The sequence below is a fragment of the Hydractinia symbiolongicarpus genome, chromosome 1 (assembly GCF_029227915.1).
Source record: "Hydractinia symbiolongicarpus strain clone_291-10 chromosome 1, HSymV2.1, whole genome shotgun sequence".
NCBI lineage: Eukaryota > Metazoa > Cnidaria > Hydrozoa > Anthoathecata > Hydractiniidae > Hydractinia > Hydractinia symbiolongicarpus.
The window spans coordinates 18,719,920-18,733,329 of record NC_079875.1 but is presented as its reverse complement, the minus strand read 5'-3'; the positions used below and the strand labels follow the sequence as shown (position 1 = coordinate 18,733,329).

Here is a 13,410-nt window from a genome sequence, read left to right as displayed (position 1 = left end):
ATAACAACCTCTAAATATTTTTTAGAATTGGAATATATATCCAAAACTGCTCCAATCAAAATATTTTTTAGATTTTTGAATTGATAATAGCTCCCTACTCCATACTGCAAAGTTTCATGGTGAAAGCTTTAGTACATAAAAAGTGATAAGTCATCAAATGTAGAATCTATTTTCATTTTGGAATTGTATAATCCTTAAGTGCTTCCAACTTTAAGAGCCTGTATAAGCTCTTGTATTGGCGATAAAAAGGAGGTACAAAAAAAATGGAATTTTCGATCCTTCCTTTCTTAGATTTTGTCCTGACTCTGTTGCAAATATATCGAATAATAGTGATCCCTTTTAGAAAGGTGGTCAAATTTTCACGTTTTTGCTAAAAGTGTAAAAACACCGACTTAACTTTAGCTTTTGTTTTCATTGTTGTTTTCATTATAAATGAGCCAATAGGATATCGAATTGATGAAAATAAAAAATTAAAGTGTGGTGTGAATAGTTTTGTGGCGTGTATGAAAATATTTCGTTGAAGATGGAGGCGATAAATAAAAAAAAGAAAGTTGATAGTTGGACAGATAATATGGTGGCACAACTAATTGCTGAGTGGCAACTACACGAGTGCTTTTTTAACTCAAACCACGCAGAGTATCATAATGCGAGAAGAAGGAAAATAGCGCTGGAGTTAATTTCAAACGAATTGGCAATGCTACTCAAAGACATACAAAGGAAAATGGTCGGTTTGAGATCGTATTTCGGTCAATTAAAACAGAAAGTCCGAGCTTCAAAGAAAAGTGGAGCAGGTTTGGATGAGGTTTTCACTCCCCAATGGCCTTTTTATGAGGAGATGGATAGCTTCTTATCCAACTATATTACTCCTTGCGCCACAGAATCCAACATTAATGTGGACGAAGCTCTGAATAGTGATGATGAAACTCCTACGCCGGCGCTCAACCATAAACGAAAGAAGTCATCTAGTGTCAAAAAAGATCAAGATGTATCTGTTGCAGACAGAGTCATGTTAAAAGCGTTAATGCGATTGAATGAGCCTTGTCAGACGTCTTCCGCAGTTGCGAAGAAACCTGAGTTCTAATGAAAGCGAAACCCAAGAACAATTGTTTGGTAGAATTAATAGAAGAATTTGCTTGATATAGAAAATATGTACACCCGAGAAAAGTGTAAACTTCAAATACAACAGCTTCTGTTTGACGCAAGGTTTCAGAATGGACAACTGACGACCGTTCCTTCAACTTCGTTACCTTTCAGCTACAATGAAGGCCACCAAACTGTTACTTTCCACGCTCCTGAGAGAATTCAAACTGGGAGAACAACAAATGCTGTCAGCCCAGAATTATCACCTAGTAACTCAGGAGATTCCGATATCTCACTTCCATCACGTTTCAACTACTACGGTGCCCAGGTTTACCACAGTAATTACAACAACAATTAACTATCACTTATGGTATAGATTTTGTATAAAAAACAATTTTGTTGTATTAATACAAACGTGTGTAGCTAGCTACCCGTAGTGTTTTCTTTAAAGATTTAAGACAATTATACAAGCATATTCCATTGCCAAGATACTTGACCTGAGCCCATGAAATAATCTTTAAAGACATCACGTATTTCTTTTGCATTTGAACTAGCATTTCTCTGTGCGCAAGTTTGTAAGTCATTTGAGACATCAGCCATTCCCCTCCATTGATCAGGAACGATTCGGTTCGTCAGTAAATCTTCTTGTTCGACAAGACCAACAGGTGCGTACGAGTCTCTAGACTTCGTCATTAGCATATTGTGTAGCGCTACGATGGCCATAACTAGGCTCGTTGTTTTATTCGGAGAAAGATTAATTGTGCTGTTGATGATTCTAAGTTTAGCGGATGAAATACCAAAAGCGTTTTCACTTATTCTTCGAAACCTTGAAAGCCTGTAATTGAAAATTCGCTCGGCATCACAAAGCGTGTTTTTGGAAAAAAGGCTTCATTAAATTTTTTGATAATGCGAATGCGTCATCCCCAACGATAACGTAAGGTATTTCTGGTAAATCAAGCTGATCCCACGCTGGATCTTAACTCAGTGGAAGTTGCTTCGGTGGTGGGAGGGCTAACCTATCATTGCTCAATAAATAATATAACTCTGTATTTCTTAAAGCTCCACCATCGCCAATACAGCCTTGGCATCCAGCGCCTACGTAGATAAATTTGTATTCACTATCAACAAGTGTCAATAGAACTATACTTCAGAATCCTTTATAGTTGTAAAATGTAGATCCGGTGTTCGGCGGTAACTTAATAGGAATATATTTTCCGTCGAGAGCTCCTATGTAATTAGAAAACTGCCACTTTAAGTTTATTTTGTCTGACAGCGCTTTCCACTCTTCCTCCGTTTGCGGCAAACGTAAATAATCTTTCTTAAGAACTCGATAAATCGCCCTGGCAACTATAGGTACGAAAAGGGAAAGGGTTTTATCCGACATGCGAAATTGGCACATCAGACTTTGATATGACTCTCCAGAAACTAGAAATCGCAATGTTACTGACAGTTTCTCCTCTGCTGATATCGGTTTCCGACAGGAGGTAGTTTCTTTAGTGATGTACGGAAGTACTTTCTCCAGTAGTTCCTAAAAGAAAAGGGACTTGTTATGAGAGATGCGCTACCTCTGTCCTACAAAATCTCTGATCAACAAAGAAATCACTTACAACAAATGTTTCCGTATTCTTTCGAAGAATAACGGAAATGTTCAGCGTCTTGTAATCTTAATTCACTAAGGATGCTATTGCAAGCCCCTTTCGTTTGCCTGTCTAACAACCATGGTCGCACCCAAAAACGTTTGCGTTGCTTTCTTTTTTTGCACTGACTTGTCTTCACTTTTACTGCCAGCGATAGCGCCAGAATTAAAACAACGTCTTCTTGTTCACAAACCATTTTTATAATGAGCGCGCAAAAACTTACATTTGTTTTTTTTATTTACATTATTACATAGATTAAAAATAAGAGCGGTTTAAGTGTAGAACTCCACATTCAAAATAGGTACAACATTTAAAGACTATCTTACAGACAGAAAACGATGTATTCCTCACGGTAAACATACGACGTTTTGAGTTCAGTCGTATGATTACCGTGAGGATCCTTTTCTGCCTATAGTTAGTAAAATTGGTACGATCTCCTGATTTAAAAAGTGGTGTTATTCGAGTATTTTGTTTTCAGGTACAATACCCTGTGTTGAGATAGATAGCATACATAAACAAGGGGGGAGGGGTGGGGGTTAACTCAAGTAAAGGTTTCCATACGACTTCATTTTCCGCTTAAGCAACTGATCAATGAAGTAAAATGATTGGTGAATAGACGCAACAACATGCTCCGAGCTTTTCTCAAAAATTGAACTCATTTAACTTTTTTAGCGCGTATTTTTTCTATCGAGCTTTCAGCCAATGAAATTTTAGGAAATTTAAATAATTGAACAATTCATTGTATACAAGAAATTATCAATAAAGCAATAATTTTTTCTACACTTTTATAATAGTTCACATAATAACACCTATTTAGAAAAATGGTGTGAAGTAGCATTCTCGTCCCTAAGATATGTTAGGCTTTTTATATTTAAACGGCCTGGGTAAGTCGTCCGAATATACAAAGTAGAGCAGGGAGACTGAGTGATTCATAAATTCTTTTCGAACCTTTCTGACAAACATCAAAAATAACTAGCTACTTTTAAGGCAACATTTATAAAAAGTAAAAATTCACAAATTATCAATAAATAATAAATGTGCTACCCCTTTCTTATGAAAAATCTTTTTTTTGTTATTTCCGGTTACGTATTCTTTTCATACTGCCATAAAAACAAGGTTGTTATTATTTTTAAATTTCGTAGCAAAACATGTATCTTCTGTTTACATCAGCCATCTTATCGTGAACATTCAAGTAGAAAATTGATTTCTATTCAGTTCAAACTTGAGCTTTTTCTAGCGCTAGAGCGAAAATGCAGTCGTATGGAAACCTACCTTAAGTAAAGAAATAGAGAAACTGAAAGCGTTTATATTAATTTAACATTTTCCGTTAGTGAAGTACACATAATCTATTACAATGAATGACATTGGCCGCCCATGCTCGCCAATTAACGTTATATAATAGTCTTTGCTTACATGAACGTTAAAACGAGCGTGTGACCATGTTAACGTTTTGACTTTTGTTGAAAACAGTATACTTGGTCTGGGATACTTTTCAAATGCAGTTAGGACAGCCGTTTGGATTACTTTGACCTCCCCTCCGTTTAATTGATACATCATGTTGAAACACATAACACCCTTTTTTTCGACACTTTCAGGTAAAACGAGTTGCCATGGCAACCAAAGCTTAGCTTGAGAGCCTCTGTGTTTGGTATTCAAGTATAAATAACTATTTGAGTTATTGTATCCAGTGATTGGTGCATTTGGAAGAACACCAACAGTCCAATCAGCCGTGTCCTCGAAATGTTGATTTTCCCAGTCGCATGTATGTTTTTCGAAGTCACACAGAAATTCTTTCGTCAGATTTTGTTGTGTGACTGTTGCGTTCAAATGTTGTTCACAAAACTCACACGCTTTGGCGCAATTTCTTTTCATGTAGGAAAAATATTTATGGTATCGATCGCAGTAGCCATAACTTTGATACCGTTCACACTTTTTGTTCGAGTTTATGCAATTTTTGTCTGCACAAAACAGGCAAGATCTTTGACAGTTTTTCTGCATAAAGCTATAATACTGACTGCTCTTCTTACAATGTTTCTTCCAAGCTGGACATTCCTCTCTTTTGTCTTGACATTTCGTAGCACTTGTAACTACAACAGCTGGTTGAATGACGCTGACACTGGGACACAAATTACACGTCCTACGGCATGTTTCGTACATCAGATCATAATAACTTCGATGCTCGCACATACCGCTAATACGCCAGTAGTAACACGTACTTTCGTCTGTGTCGTAACAGCCAGATTGAGCGAAAATTTGGAAAATATGCAATAATACGACAAAAATCACAATTAAAAACATTTTATCTTTTTCGATAACCGCAAGTAAATGAAGTTTTTTGTGTGTCAAAACATTTGTCATATTAACGAACTACGCTCTTCGTCTGAGATGATGAGTGAATTGGTCTTAAGGATGTTCGATTTTCACTTTTAAACTTTAGGATGGAGAGTTGAAATATAAACAAGGTAACACAGATAATCGTGTGTCGTTTTCATAACCTCGTTTCCAGGACGCGGAAGAAACTCAATCTCGTTCCCAGGGTCTTGTGACCTGTAAGCCGTTATTACGAATTTCGCCGCTATCAACTTAATCAACAAGGCAAAATGCCCTGGGAACAAGGTTGAAAGAAACTGACTGAAAAGCAAAATTATAATTATCTTCAGGCTACCGACTAGCAGCTATATTTTAAATATACTTATCTCTTGCTTAAAAAATATAAACAAACCTGAAGGTTTACATTAATTATCCGCTGCATCAAGTTTTTTTCATGAAAGTTTGATCGTCATTTTAACCGTTCCTAAGAAAAGTGTCCATCGTCCATCGCAGCACGTCCTTGGAGTAATAAGAATCAACGTAAACGCCTACCACAAAGTTATGTCTCGCGAAACAGCATTGAAATGATCATTCGCAAAAATTTAATTCTCACGAAAAAGCATTGAAATGATCATTCGCAAATATTTAATTCTCGCGAAACAGCATTGAAATGAATTTTCGCGAAATTTAATTCTTGCGTAACAGCATTCAAATGAATATTCGCGAAATTTAATTCTCACGTGATAGCATTCAAATGATCATTAACGAACTTTAATTCTCAGGAAACAGCATTGAAATGATCATTCACGAACTTTAATTCTCGTAAAACAGAATTGAAATGATCATTCGCAGCATTTAATTCTCGCGAGGGAATACTGTGCTTACACGTTTTTTGTCTGTGTTCGAAGAGCCTGGTTAAAAAGACTGGGACAAAATTAAGAACATATTAAGAATGTTCTAGGTCTGAACTTCTCCACATAAGATTAAAAGAACAATACAATGCGAGTCTGGAGTTACCAAGTAAAGAAAATTTTTTTAACATTTTTTTCCTTCACTTATGTATGTTCCACAGTGGAATCTCTCTATATCGGACATGGTCTAAAACGGACACCTCTATATAACGGACACTATTCCTTGGAACGGACGGATTTCGGGTCAAACTCTCACAGGAAAATCTCTATAAGACGGACAGTTATAAGGCGGACACTTAATAAAACGGACATTTTTTCTTCACCAAATGACTTTTTTCCTTGAAAAAGCTCTGTGTAAAGCGGACACATGAAAATAAAATTTGTTGCAGCCCTATTATTGACGAGGATCTCTAAAGCGGAGGATCTCTAAATATGAAAAAGAAAGCAACCTTCAATCCAAGATTTCTTTGAGTAGATTATAAAATACAATGTATTTGTTGGTTGATATTTGTTTTTGTAGAGTGTAAGTTCATATTCATCAAATTATGTCTCATTTTCTTGATTTGAAAGGAATAGAACAAAGAAAAAACGCGTATATAAACAAAAAAATCATGTTTGTGGCACAATTTTAAAGTGATTTTTGGATACAATCTCTATAAAGCAGACACCTCTATAAAACAGACACTTTTTTTGCACCAATGGTGTCCGCTTTAAAGAGATTCCACTGTAGTATGTTTTTACAAAGAAAATTCTAATCATCCAATCGAAAACACTGCCAACTAAAACACTGCAAAAATATAATTAATTACATTGCCGCACTAATAAGTGGAAGATTTAAACTAAATGTAATTTGCTTTATTTTCATGCGAACCACAATAACGTCATTACTGATGGCGGATGACGACAACACATTTCTTTATATTATTTGACAATTTATCTTTTATTCGTTGCTTTTATTGTACCTATATTTATCACAAGCTTCATGTAAAATATCCAGACCGAAGATGACGTTATGTCGAAACACGTAAAATGTGTAGTTTTTTATTAAAGTTATCACACAACACTTCGTACAAGAAAACAAAAAACGTTTGTGATGGAAAAGGGCGTTACCCAGGGACAATGCTAATTACCGTAAAATAAGGCAGCGCTATAGTTGTAATCCCTCATGAATTTCTTAAAAAACGTCTTTCAATAACCAGCTGATGACGAGAAAAAAAAGTTTAATACCGTCATAAAGTTTCTTTAAAATAAAAGCTATTCTTATGTCGGATGTTGATATCAGCGAAGATTAAGTGATTCTCTGTTTTATTGCTTACAAACATAATACCGAGTAAAGAACTTATGTTGGTTCCCGTTAAGTTATTTTCATATTTGAATAGAAATACTGGTGTGTGAAGACTTTAGATTAAAATAATGTCCAATAGCTGACTGAATAGCTGTACTAATCGCCACGTTAACAAATGCTTCCAATTCAGGACATGCTTAATTTTCTCACGACAAATATAATTTATAAGGTAGAAGCTACAAATAGCACTGTTTTTTCTTTTGCTTTTAAAAATAAATATACATCTTGGATGCAACACTTGGTGCGTGTATTACATAAAACGTAAACTTCTGAAAGTTCATCTTTGTGACATGGTCACAGAACGGGGATATCACCTTTCGGTAACACAACAATACCAAGACACTGTTTCTTTCGCCAAGCACTTAAACGCTTCCTGTTATTACCATCGTCCGTACCGACATGTTGAAGCAGCACACGTCCCATACAGCCGTGACATAAAATTGTTCGCTCTCTTATGCGCTCAGTCAAATCCACATAGTACAAATCGGTCTTTGTTTTTGGTTTGTCACTATCTCTACAGCGTGTGCACATCCGCTGAACAACGCGTAACGCCCCTTTGCACTCGTAAAAAGGACCGTGGGTTTTCCATATCTCATTCATCTTCACACATTGCGAGCGATTGTATAGTTCTAAGGCGCAATTAAAGCCCTTTTTTGTGTCGTACAGGAATCTGTAGACTAAATTTGACTCGTTGTGTTTTGTTATGTGTTCATATTCGTACAAGTTGTTTTGATAAGACTTCTCATCTTTTGTTGAAATTGATAGCAAGTCGTCTTTCTTATTGTCAATCAATAAATCACTTGGACTTTCAATAGCAGACACACGCCTCCGCAACTTTTGATTCGCCATCTTGGCCATCTTAGCTAACGAGCGCTGCGCCTGTTCACTAGTGGAAGTGGTTCCAACTACCATAGTTGCTGTAGCGTTCATTGAATTCATACTGTTCCCGTTTTCCTGTCTTCTCCACTGCACTTTCACTGTGTCACTATGCTTCTAAAGTATTTACATGCATATGAAATGACTTGATTATATATTGCTACGCAACGGTGTAATAAAAGAATGTTGGTTAAAAAGATAAAAACAGTGACGCAATTTATCCATCGCAGTTTATATGGCTATTCATGCATTGCATCTATCTATCGAAGTTTATCTGACTATTCATGCATTGCATCTATCTATCGAAGTTGATCTGACTATTCATGCATTGCTTGACGAAGTGTTTATATAAAATCCTTGTACAACTGAAGTTTTGACTGCTTTATAAAGTTGAGAAGCACTGTTTTTACCTTTACTTTACGCACCTGTTCGTATTTCGCCATATCATTTAATTACTTGTCATAGTACGAACTACTAACACACGCAACGGCATCAAACAGAAATGATTACAGATACGTTTTAACAATATTATTTAGCGTCGTAAAAAATTCAATTAACTACATTTTTTCAGTTCGTATATATACTTCGTAGCAACGAGTCGATTATGAAATAATCGATAAGTAGCCAACAGAGTCGCTTGTAGTACCTTTTTTCTGGTAATTCCAATTTATTGCACATTATATTCGTGCACTATCTTTTTTGTCGCCGTCTTCCTAAAAATATAAATTAAAAATTAAATAATTATACACAAACAAGGGCCATTCAATCTTCAGAAAGACTCAGTAAAAGTTTTAAGAATAGTGGGCTTCCTCTATCTCAAACTTGCTGGAGACGAAAATATTTTTTCTTTAACACGGAGTAAAGATGAATGGAGAACAAATCTGGTAGGCGACTAAAATACTTGTTCAAGATGACTACAATATCAACATTTCTGTATCTCACCTTGTAATGGACGTTCGATAGACTTCTAAGGGTCTCTGCTGCCTACAAAAAGAAAGCGGTTGAAAGATTGAAATTTCCTTAAGTAAAATTTACCGACTAATGGCGACATTTTAAAGAATTAAGATCAATCAATGAACAATCTTATGATGTCAGGCACATACGTCATTATACTACAAATAACATAAATTGACATTTAACGTCAACCCAGATCTATAAATAGTCACAAGAATGATGATCAATCTACTGCGGTCTTAATTGTAATAATCAGTCTTAAAAACGTTCATTTAGATAAGAAGCGACATCGTGATGATTTAACGCTCAACTCTGTCTACAAAGATAAACATTTGAGCTCGATCAACATAAAGCAACTAACCTTTTCAGGCGTAAGATCTCTCATGTTACCAGAAAGCATTTCAAATCCAACCAGATGTTTCTTTATCTGTTTGAAAAAGGATGAACGGTATTTCAGACAAATAAAAACACTTTAATAGTGTGCTTTAACAGCTCTGGAGCCGTTCCATAACACAAGTAAAAAACTTACAGTGGCAGATCTCAACAATGGAGGGTAATAATGCGCATGTAGTTGCCAATGGTTACCGTCCTTGTCTGTTGGCGCTCCTAAGGTGAAGTTGCTGAAATGTTTTAATTTTCAAGAAAACAACACTACAAAAATCGTTTCCGGGTGCTTATATCAGTTCACGAAAACATACCATGCCAGCCCATTGAATATGGAAATGATGTGTGGAATAAATTATCATATTTAGTCAGGAAGATTTTCATGATGTCAGCCAGCGCTAAAAATGAAACAATCAAATTTAAAAACCATACAATACTTACAGAGAGAGGAAAGTAAACTTAACTTCACAGCAAAAGTGAAACACGTGTGTGAATATTATTAAAAAAATTCTTCTCTCTCACCGTTCTGTTGAGATAATGAAAGATCATTAAGTCTCTGTGTTGGCGCTTTTGGTAGTAATAATAATTCAAATGGCCACACAGCCCTGGAAAGTGGAAGAAAGGAATAATGTTTTTAAGCAAGGTTCAGTGCACTAAGCAGATAAACAGATCTGTTAACCTTAGAAACAAACAGAAAAACTTTATTTATTATTATGTCTTTGACTCCAACACATACTAAAATAATTTATTACATACCAGTATGGCACCACGACAAGCCACTCCTCATTTTGGACGACGACACGTTTCTGAAATATTGTATAATACACATGCTTAAGTGTGTTAAGTGCGCATGTCAGTTCCTTGGAGGTTCGAGTTAACAGGAGTTAACTATATTCTAAACATGAGTAGTAAAGACTCGATTAAGCGCCGCCCTCGAATAAGCGCCCCCCCCCCCCCCCAAAGGTCGAAAAATTAAATAAGCGCCGGGGCGCTTTATCGAGTCTTTACGGTAGGTATTTCATGTATCTTTACTTTAGGATGTTTAGCATACTATCTCGGGTTTGTTTTGATGCACGCAGTTTTCAAAGTTGACATTACAACTTACTTTTGCTTTTTGTTCCTGTAAGACGTAATCAAGTAACATCGGTCTCCTCTTCTTCAACATGTATTCCTGTTGATTTTTATCCTGTAGAACATTCAACACTAGCAACATATGAACATCATGCAGAAAATATAGTACCTGCAAGTTAAAAATTTGTTGCAGGCACAAGTGCATTCAAACAGTTTGTTTTACCTCTTTGTATGGCTCATTTGGAAGAAAATTGCAACCCCATATCTAAAAAATAACATTTCACTTTACTTAAACCCGAATAAAACGCGACTGACATCTTTAAACTTCACATTTATTTATTCATTTCATCTTGTTATGACAACCAAATCTGATTTACCTGACAATGTGGATGAGGATTTGAACATCCCATCATTTTCCCTTTATTTTCAAAAATCTAAAGGCAAACATATTTATGATCGCAACACTGAAAAGACAAGAAAAAAGAAACATGAAGAATATACCTGAACCCAAGGATAAGTTCTTGATAATTCAGTGTATTCCTCAATCCAAGTGGATATAACTTTCTGAATTTCTTCCACTTTCATCAATGGTAGCGAAAGGTCCGAGTACGGATGGAAACACATCACACGGCTAGGAACAAACAACACACAAATGCTCAAAAATATTATTTCAATGATGGAATAAGCGCATGCATTTTTAGCAACAAAACGTTTTTCTTATGAAAATAAAGTAATGATTTGCTTTTCTGCTGCCTAAAACATTTGTAATGAAGTCCAACTGCCAATAACAATACATTAACATGAAGTATCGATAATAAGTCATAACTCACCAGACACCCTCAGCTTTTTTACTTTGAAATAATTCATCGTTTTCTTTGTCAGGTTCTAAAACAAATAAGTATAAAGAAATTTAATCATCCGGGAGATGAGTGATTGGAAAACAATATTTGTAAGGTAAAATAAATTTATGGTAAATGTATTCTACAATTTTTTTTCTCAATATTTTTAAGCTCAGCTAGCAGCTAATTTGAATTTAGTTATTCATGGGGGGGAGAGCTATTTAAGAGTGTTTATTTAACAGCTTTGGGTTATTCAGGAGTTTTGGGTTCTTCAAGAGTTTGGGCTTATTCAAAAGTGAGTACTTATTCAAGAGTAATTCGAAAGTTCAAGAGGGAGTATTTATTCAAGAGTTGGAGCTTAGTTAATGGTGCATTAGTTAATAATTTGTGATTTGTCCACTATAACTTACATTATTTTTATGTATTGTGTTATTATCTAACCTGGTGTATGTTCCAGCAGAGCAGGAAAATCGTTTTCAAATACAAATGTGTTTGTATATTCGCTCGTTACCTGCAACAAAGTCACATATACTCTAACTATAACAAAATAATTTTTAAGAGTTTTTATTGGTAAATCTTAATTAAACATAACTTTGTGTTTCAAAAAAAACAGATTAGCTTGGTAGTTTCTCCTTAAGCAAACAGGAAAACATATGAGGCAGGGGATGTGTTGCACTGGCTGCTGAGTCATCAAATGATGAGTTGCACAATTACAAATTATAAATCCAAAACTTTTATAGAACAAAGTTCTGCATTTATAAGATAAAATATAATTTCCATAACAATTGAGAAAATGAATGATTTGCTTCCTCACATAATAATTAGCCAAAAATGAAAACATTCAAACTTCACCTTGAAACTGCAGTCGATTATTCAATTTTCTCCTTGAAGTCAAGAATAACAAAACTGTCTTCACTGATTTTACACAATTATTTTTTTTTTTTATTTTGTTATTAAATATACATGTCTTTAGACTCTTTAATATTCTACACAATTCTATGCATTTATTTTCTTTTATGTTGTTATTAAATATATGTCTTTAATACGTTGGGTAAAGTTCGTAATTTTCTATTTACTTGACCTTAAAGACCTTAATATTCCTATAAGGCCTTCACATGTTAAAACACATGATAGAGGATGATTACCAAACTATTACCAAAACAAAACAAGTTTGATTCAAAATAATAATTTACCTTTCCAGACGAACGTGTTGCACCAGGGCATAACGGATTATTGATATCATATCTTGGAACATTTTCTTTTTCTTCTATCTCTACTTGCCCCTTCCATGGTCTTTTCATACGATGAGGTGAAACTATAACCCATTCATCAGTTAAACGATTTAATCGTAAATGGGGATGGTCTTCTGTATTAAACATGACCTATACAAAGCTAAAATATGGAGCAAAAATTAATCCAACAAGAAGAACATTTATGCAGAGGTATTTCTTGTGCAACTATTTATTATTATGTAACTAATCAATAACACATGTGGAAAAATCCACTTAGGCATAAAGGAAATAACAAATTTTATTGAAATCAGCACAATAACCTGTCGATGCGCAAAGGTTTTTTTCACAATTTTTCTAGCCTTTACCTGTATTGTGTGAATCTTGAAACGCTGATGAAAATATTGTGTAGAATCATGCGGTTTAGTCCCAGGTGATCCTTAGTTGCCCATGCAGAAGATAACATCACTTATTTCCAACCATTTCCATGTTATTTAGCCTTAAACTTAAAAGTGCAATGTAATGGCTTTACTTAATTCTTATTTAATGAATTTATTTATTTTATTTTTTATTTATCAATATTTATACAGGATAAAACATTTTAGATAAAATATCTGTTTTACAAATGTGTCCTGTTTAAAAAAATAGCTAAAAAATAGTTAATATTTGATTAAAATCTAAATAAAAACGATATGAGAAAAAATAGAAGAAAATGTAAAACAAAGGGCAGAGAAAATGATTGAGTGTGGACACAAACTTAGAGTAAAGACGCTA

The 13,410-nt window shown here is 34.8% G+C and overlaps 3 protein-coding genes across 3 annotated transcripts; all 3 read right to left on the bottom strand.

Annotated features, from left to right (window-relative positions):
- Nucleotides 1-4,020: 4,020 nt before the first annotated feature.
- Nucleotides 4,021-5,090, bottom strand: LOC130645060 (uncharacterized). Its single transcript, XM_057450922.1, has one exon. The coding sequence runs from the start codon at nt 5,073-5,075 to the stop codon at nt 4,032-4,034; it is 1,044 nt and encodes a 347-aa protein (XP_057306905.1). The 5' UTR covers nt 5,076-5,090; the 3' UTR covers nt 4,021-4,031.
- A 1,445-nt stretch (nt 5,091-6,535) lies between these two features.
- On the bottom strand, nt 6,536-8,723 carry LOC130645081 (uncharacterized). Its single transcript, XM_057450942.1, has 2 exons — nt 8,585-8,723; nt 6,536-8,276 (listed from the first exon to the last, which is right to left on the bottom strand). Exons 1-2 carry the CDS (start codon nt 8,600-8,602, stop codon nt 7,578-7,580), a joined length of 717 nt encoding a protein of 238 aa, XP_057306925.1. The 5' UTR covers nt 8,603-8,723; the 3' UTR covers nt 6,536-7,577.
- Nucleotides 8,673-13,158, bottom strand: LOC130645053 (galactose-1-phosphate uridylyltransferase-like). Its single transcript, XM_057450910.1, has 15 exons — nt 13,005-13,158; nt 12,601-12,799; nt 11,849-11,918; nt 11,399-11,453; nt 11,070-11,199; nt 10,946-11,002; nt 10,792-10,833; nt 10,603-10,683; nt 10,254-10,303; nt 10,020-10,102; nt 9,812-9,895; nt 9,643-9,719; nt 9,475-9,540; nt 9,102-9,143; nt 8,673-8,872 (listed from the first exon to the last, which is right to left on the bottom strand). Exons 2-15 carry the CDS (start codon nt 12,784-12,786, stop codon nt 8,837-8,839), a joined length of 1,059 nt encoding a protein of 352 aa, XP_057306893.1. The 5' UTR covers nt 12,787-12,799; nt 13,005-13,158; the 3' UTR covers nt 8,673-8,836.
- Nucleotides 13,159-13,410: the final 252 nt, after the last annotated feature.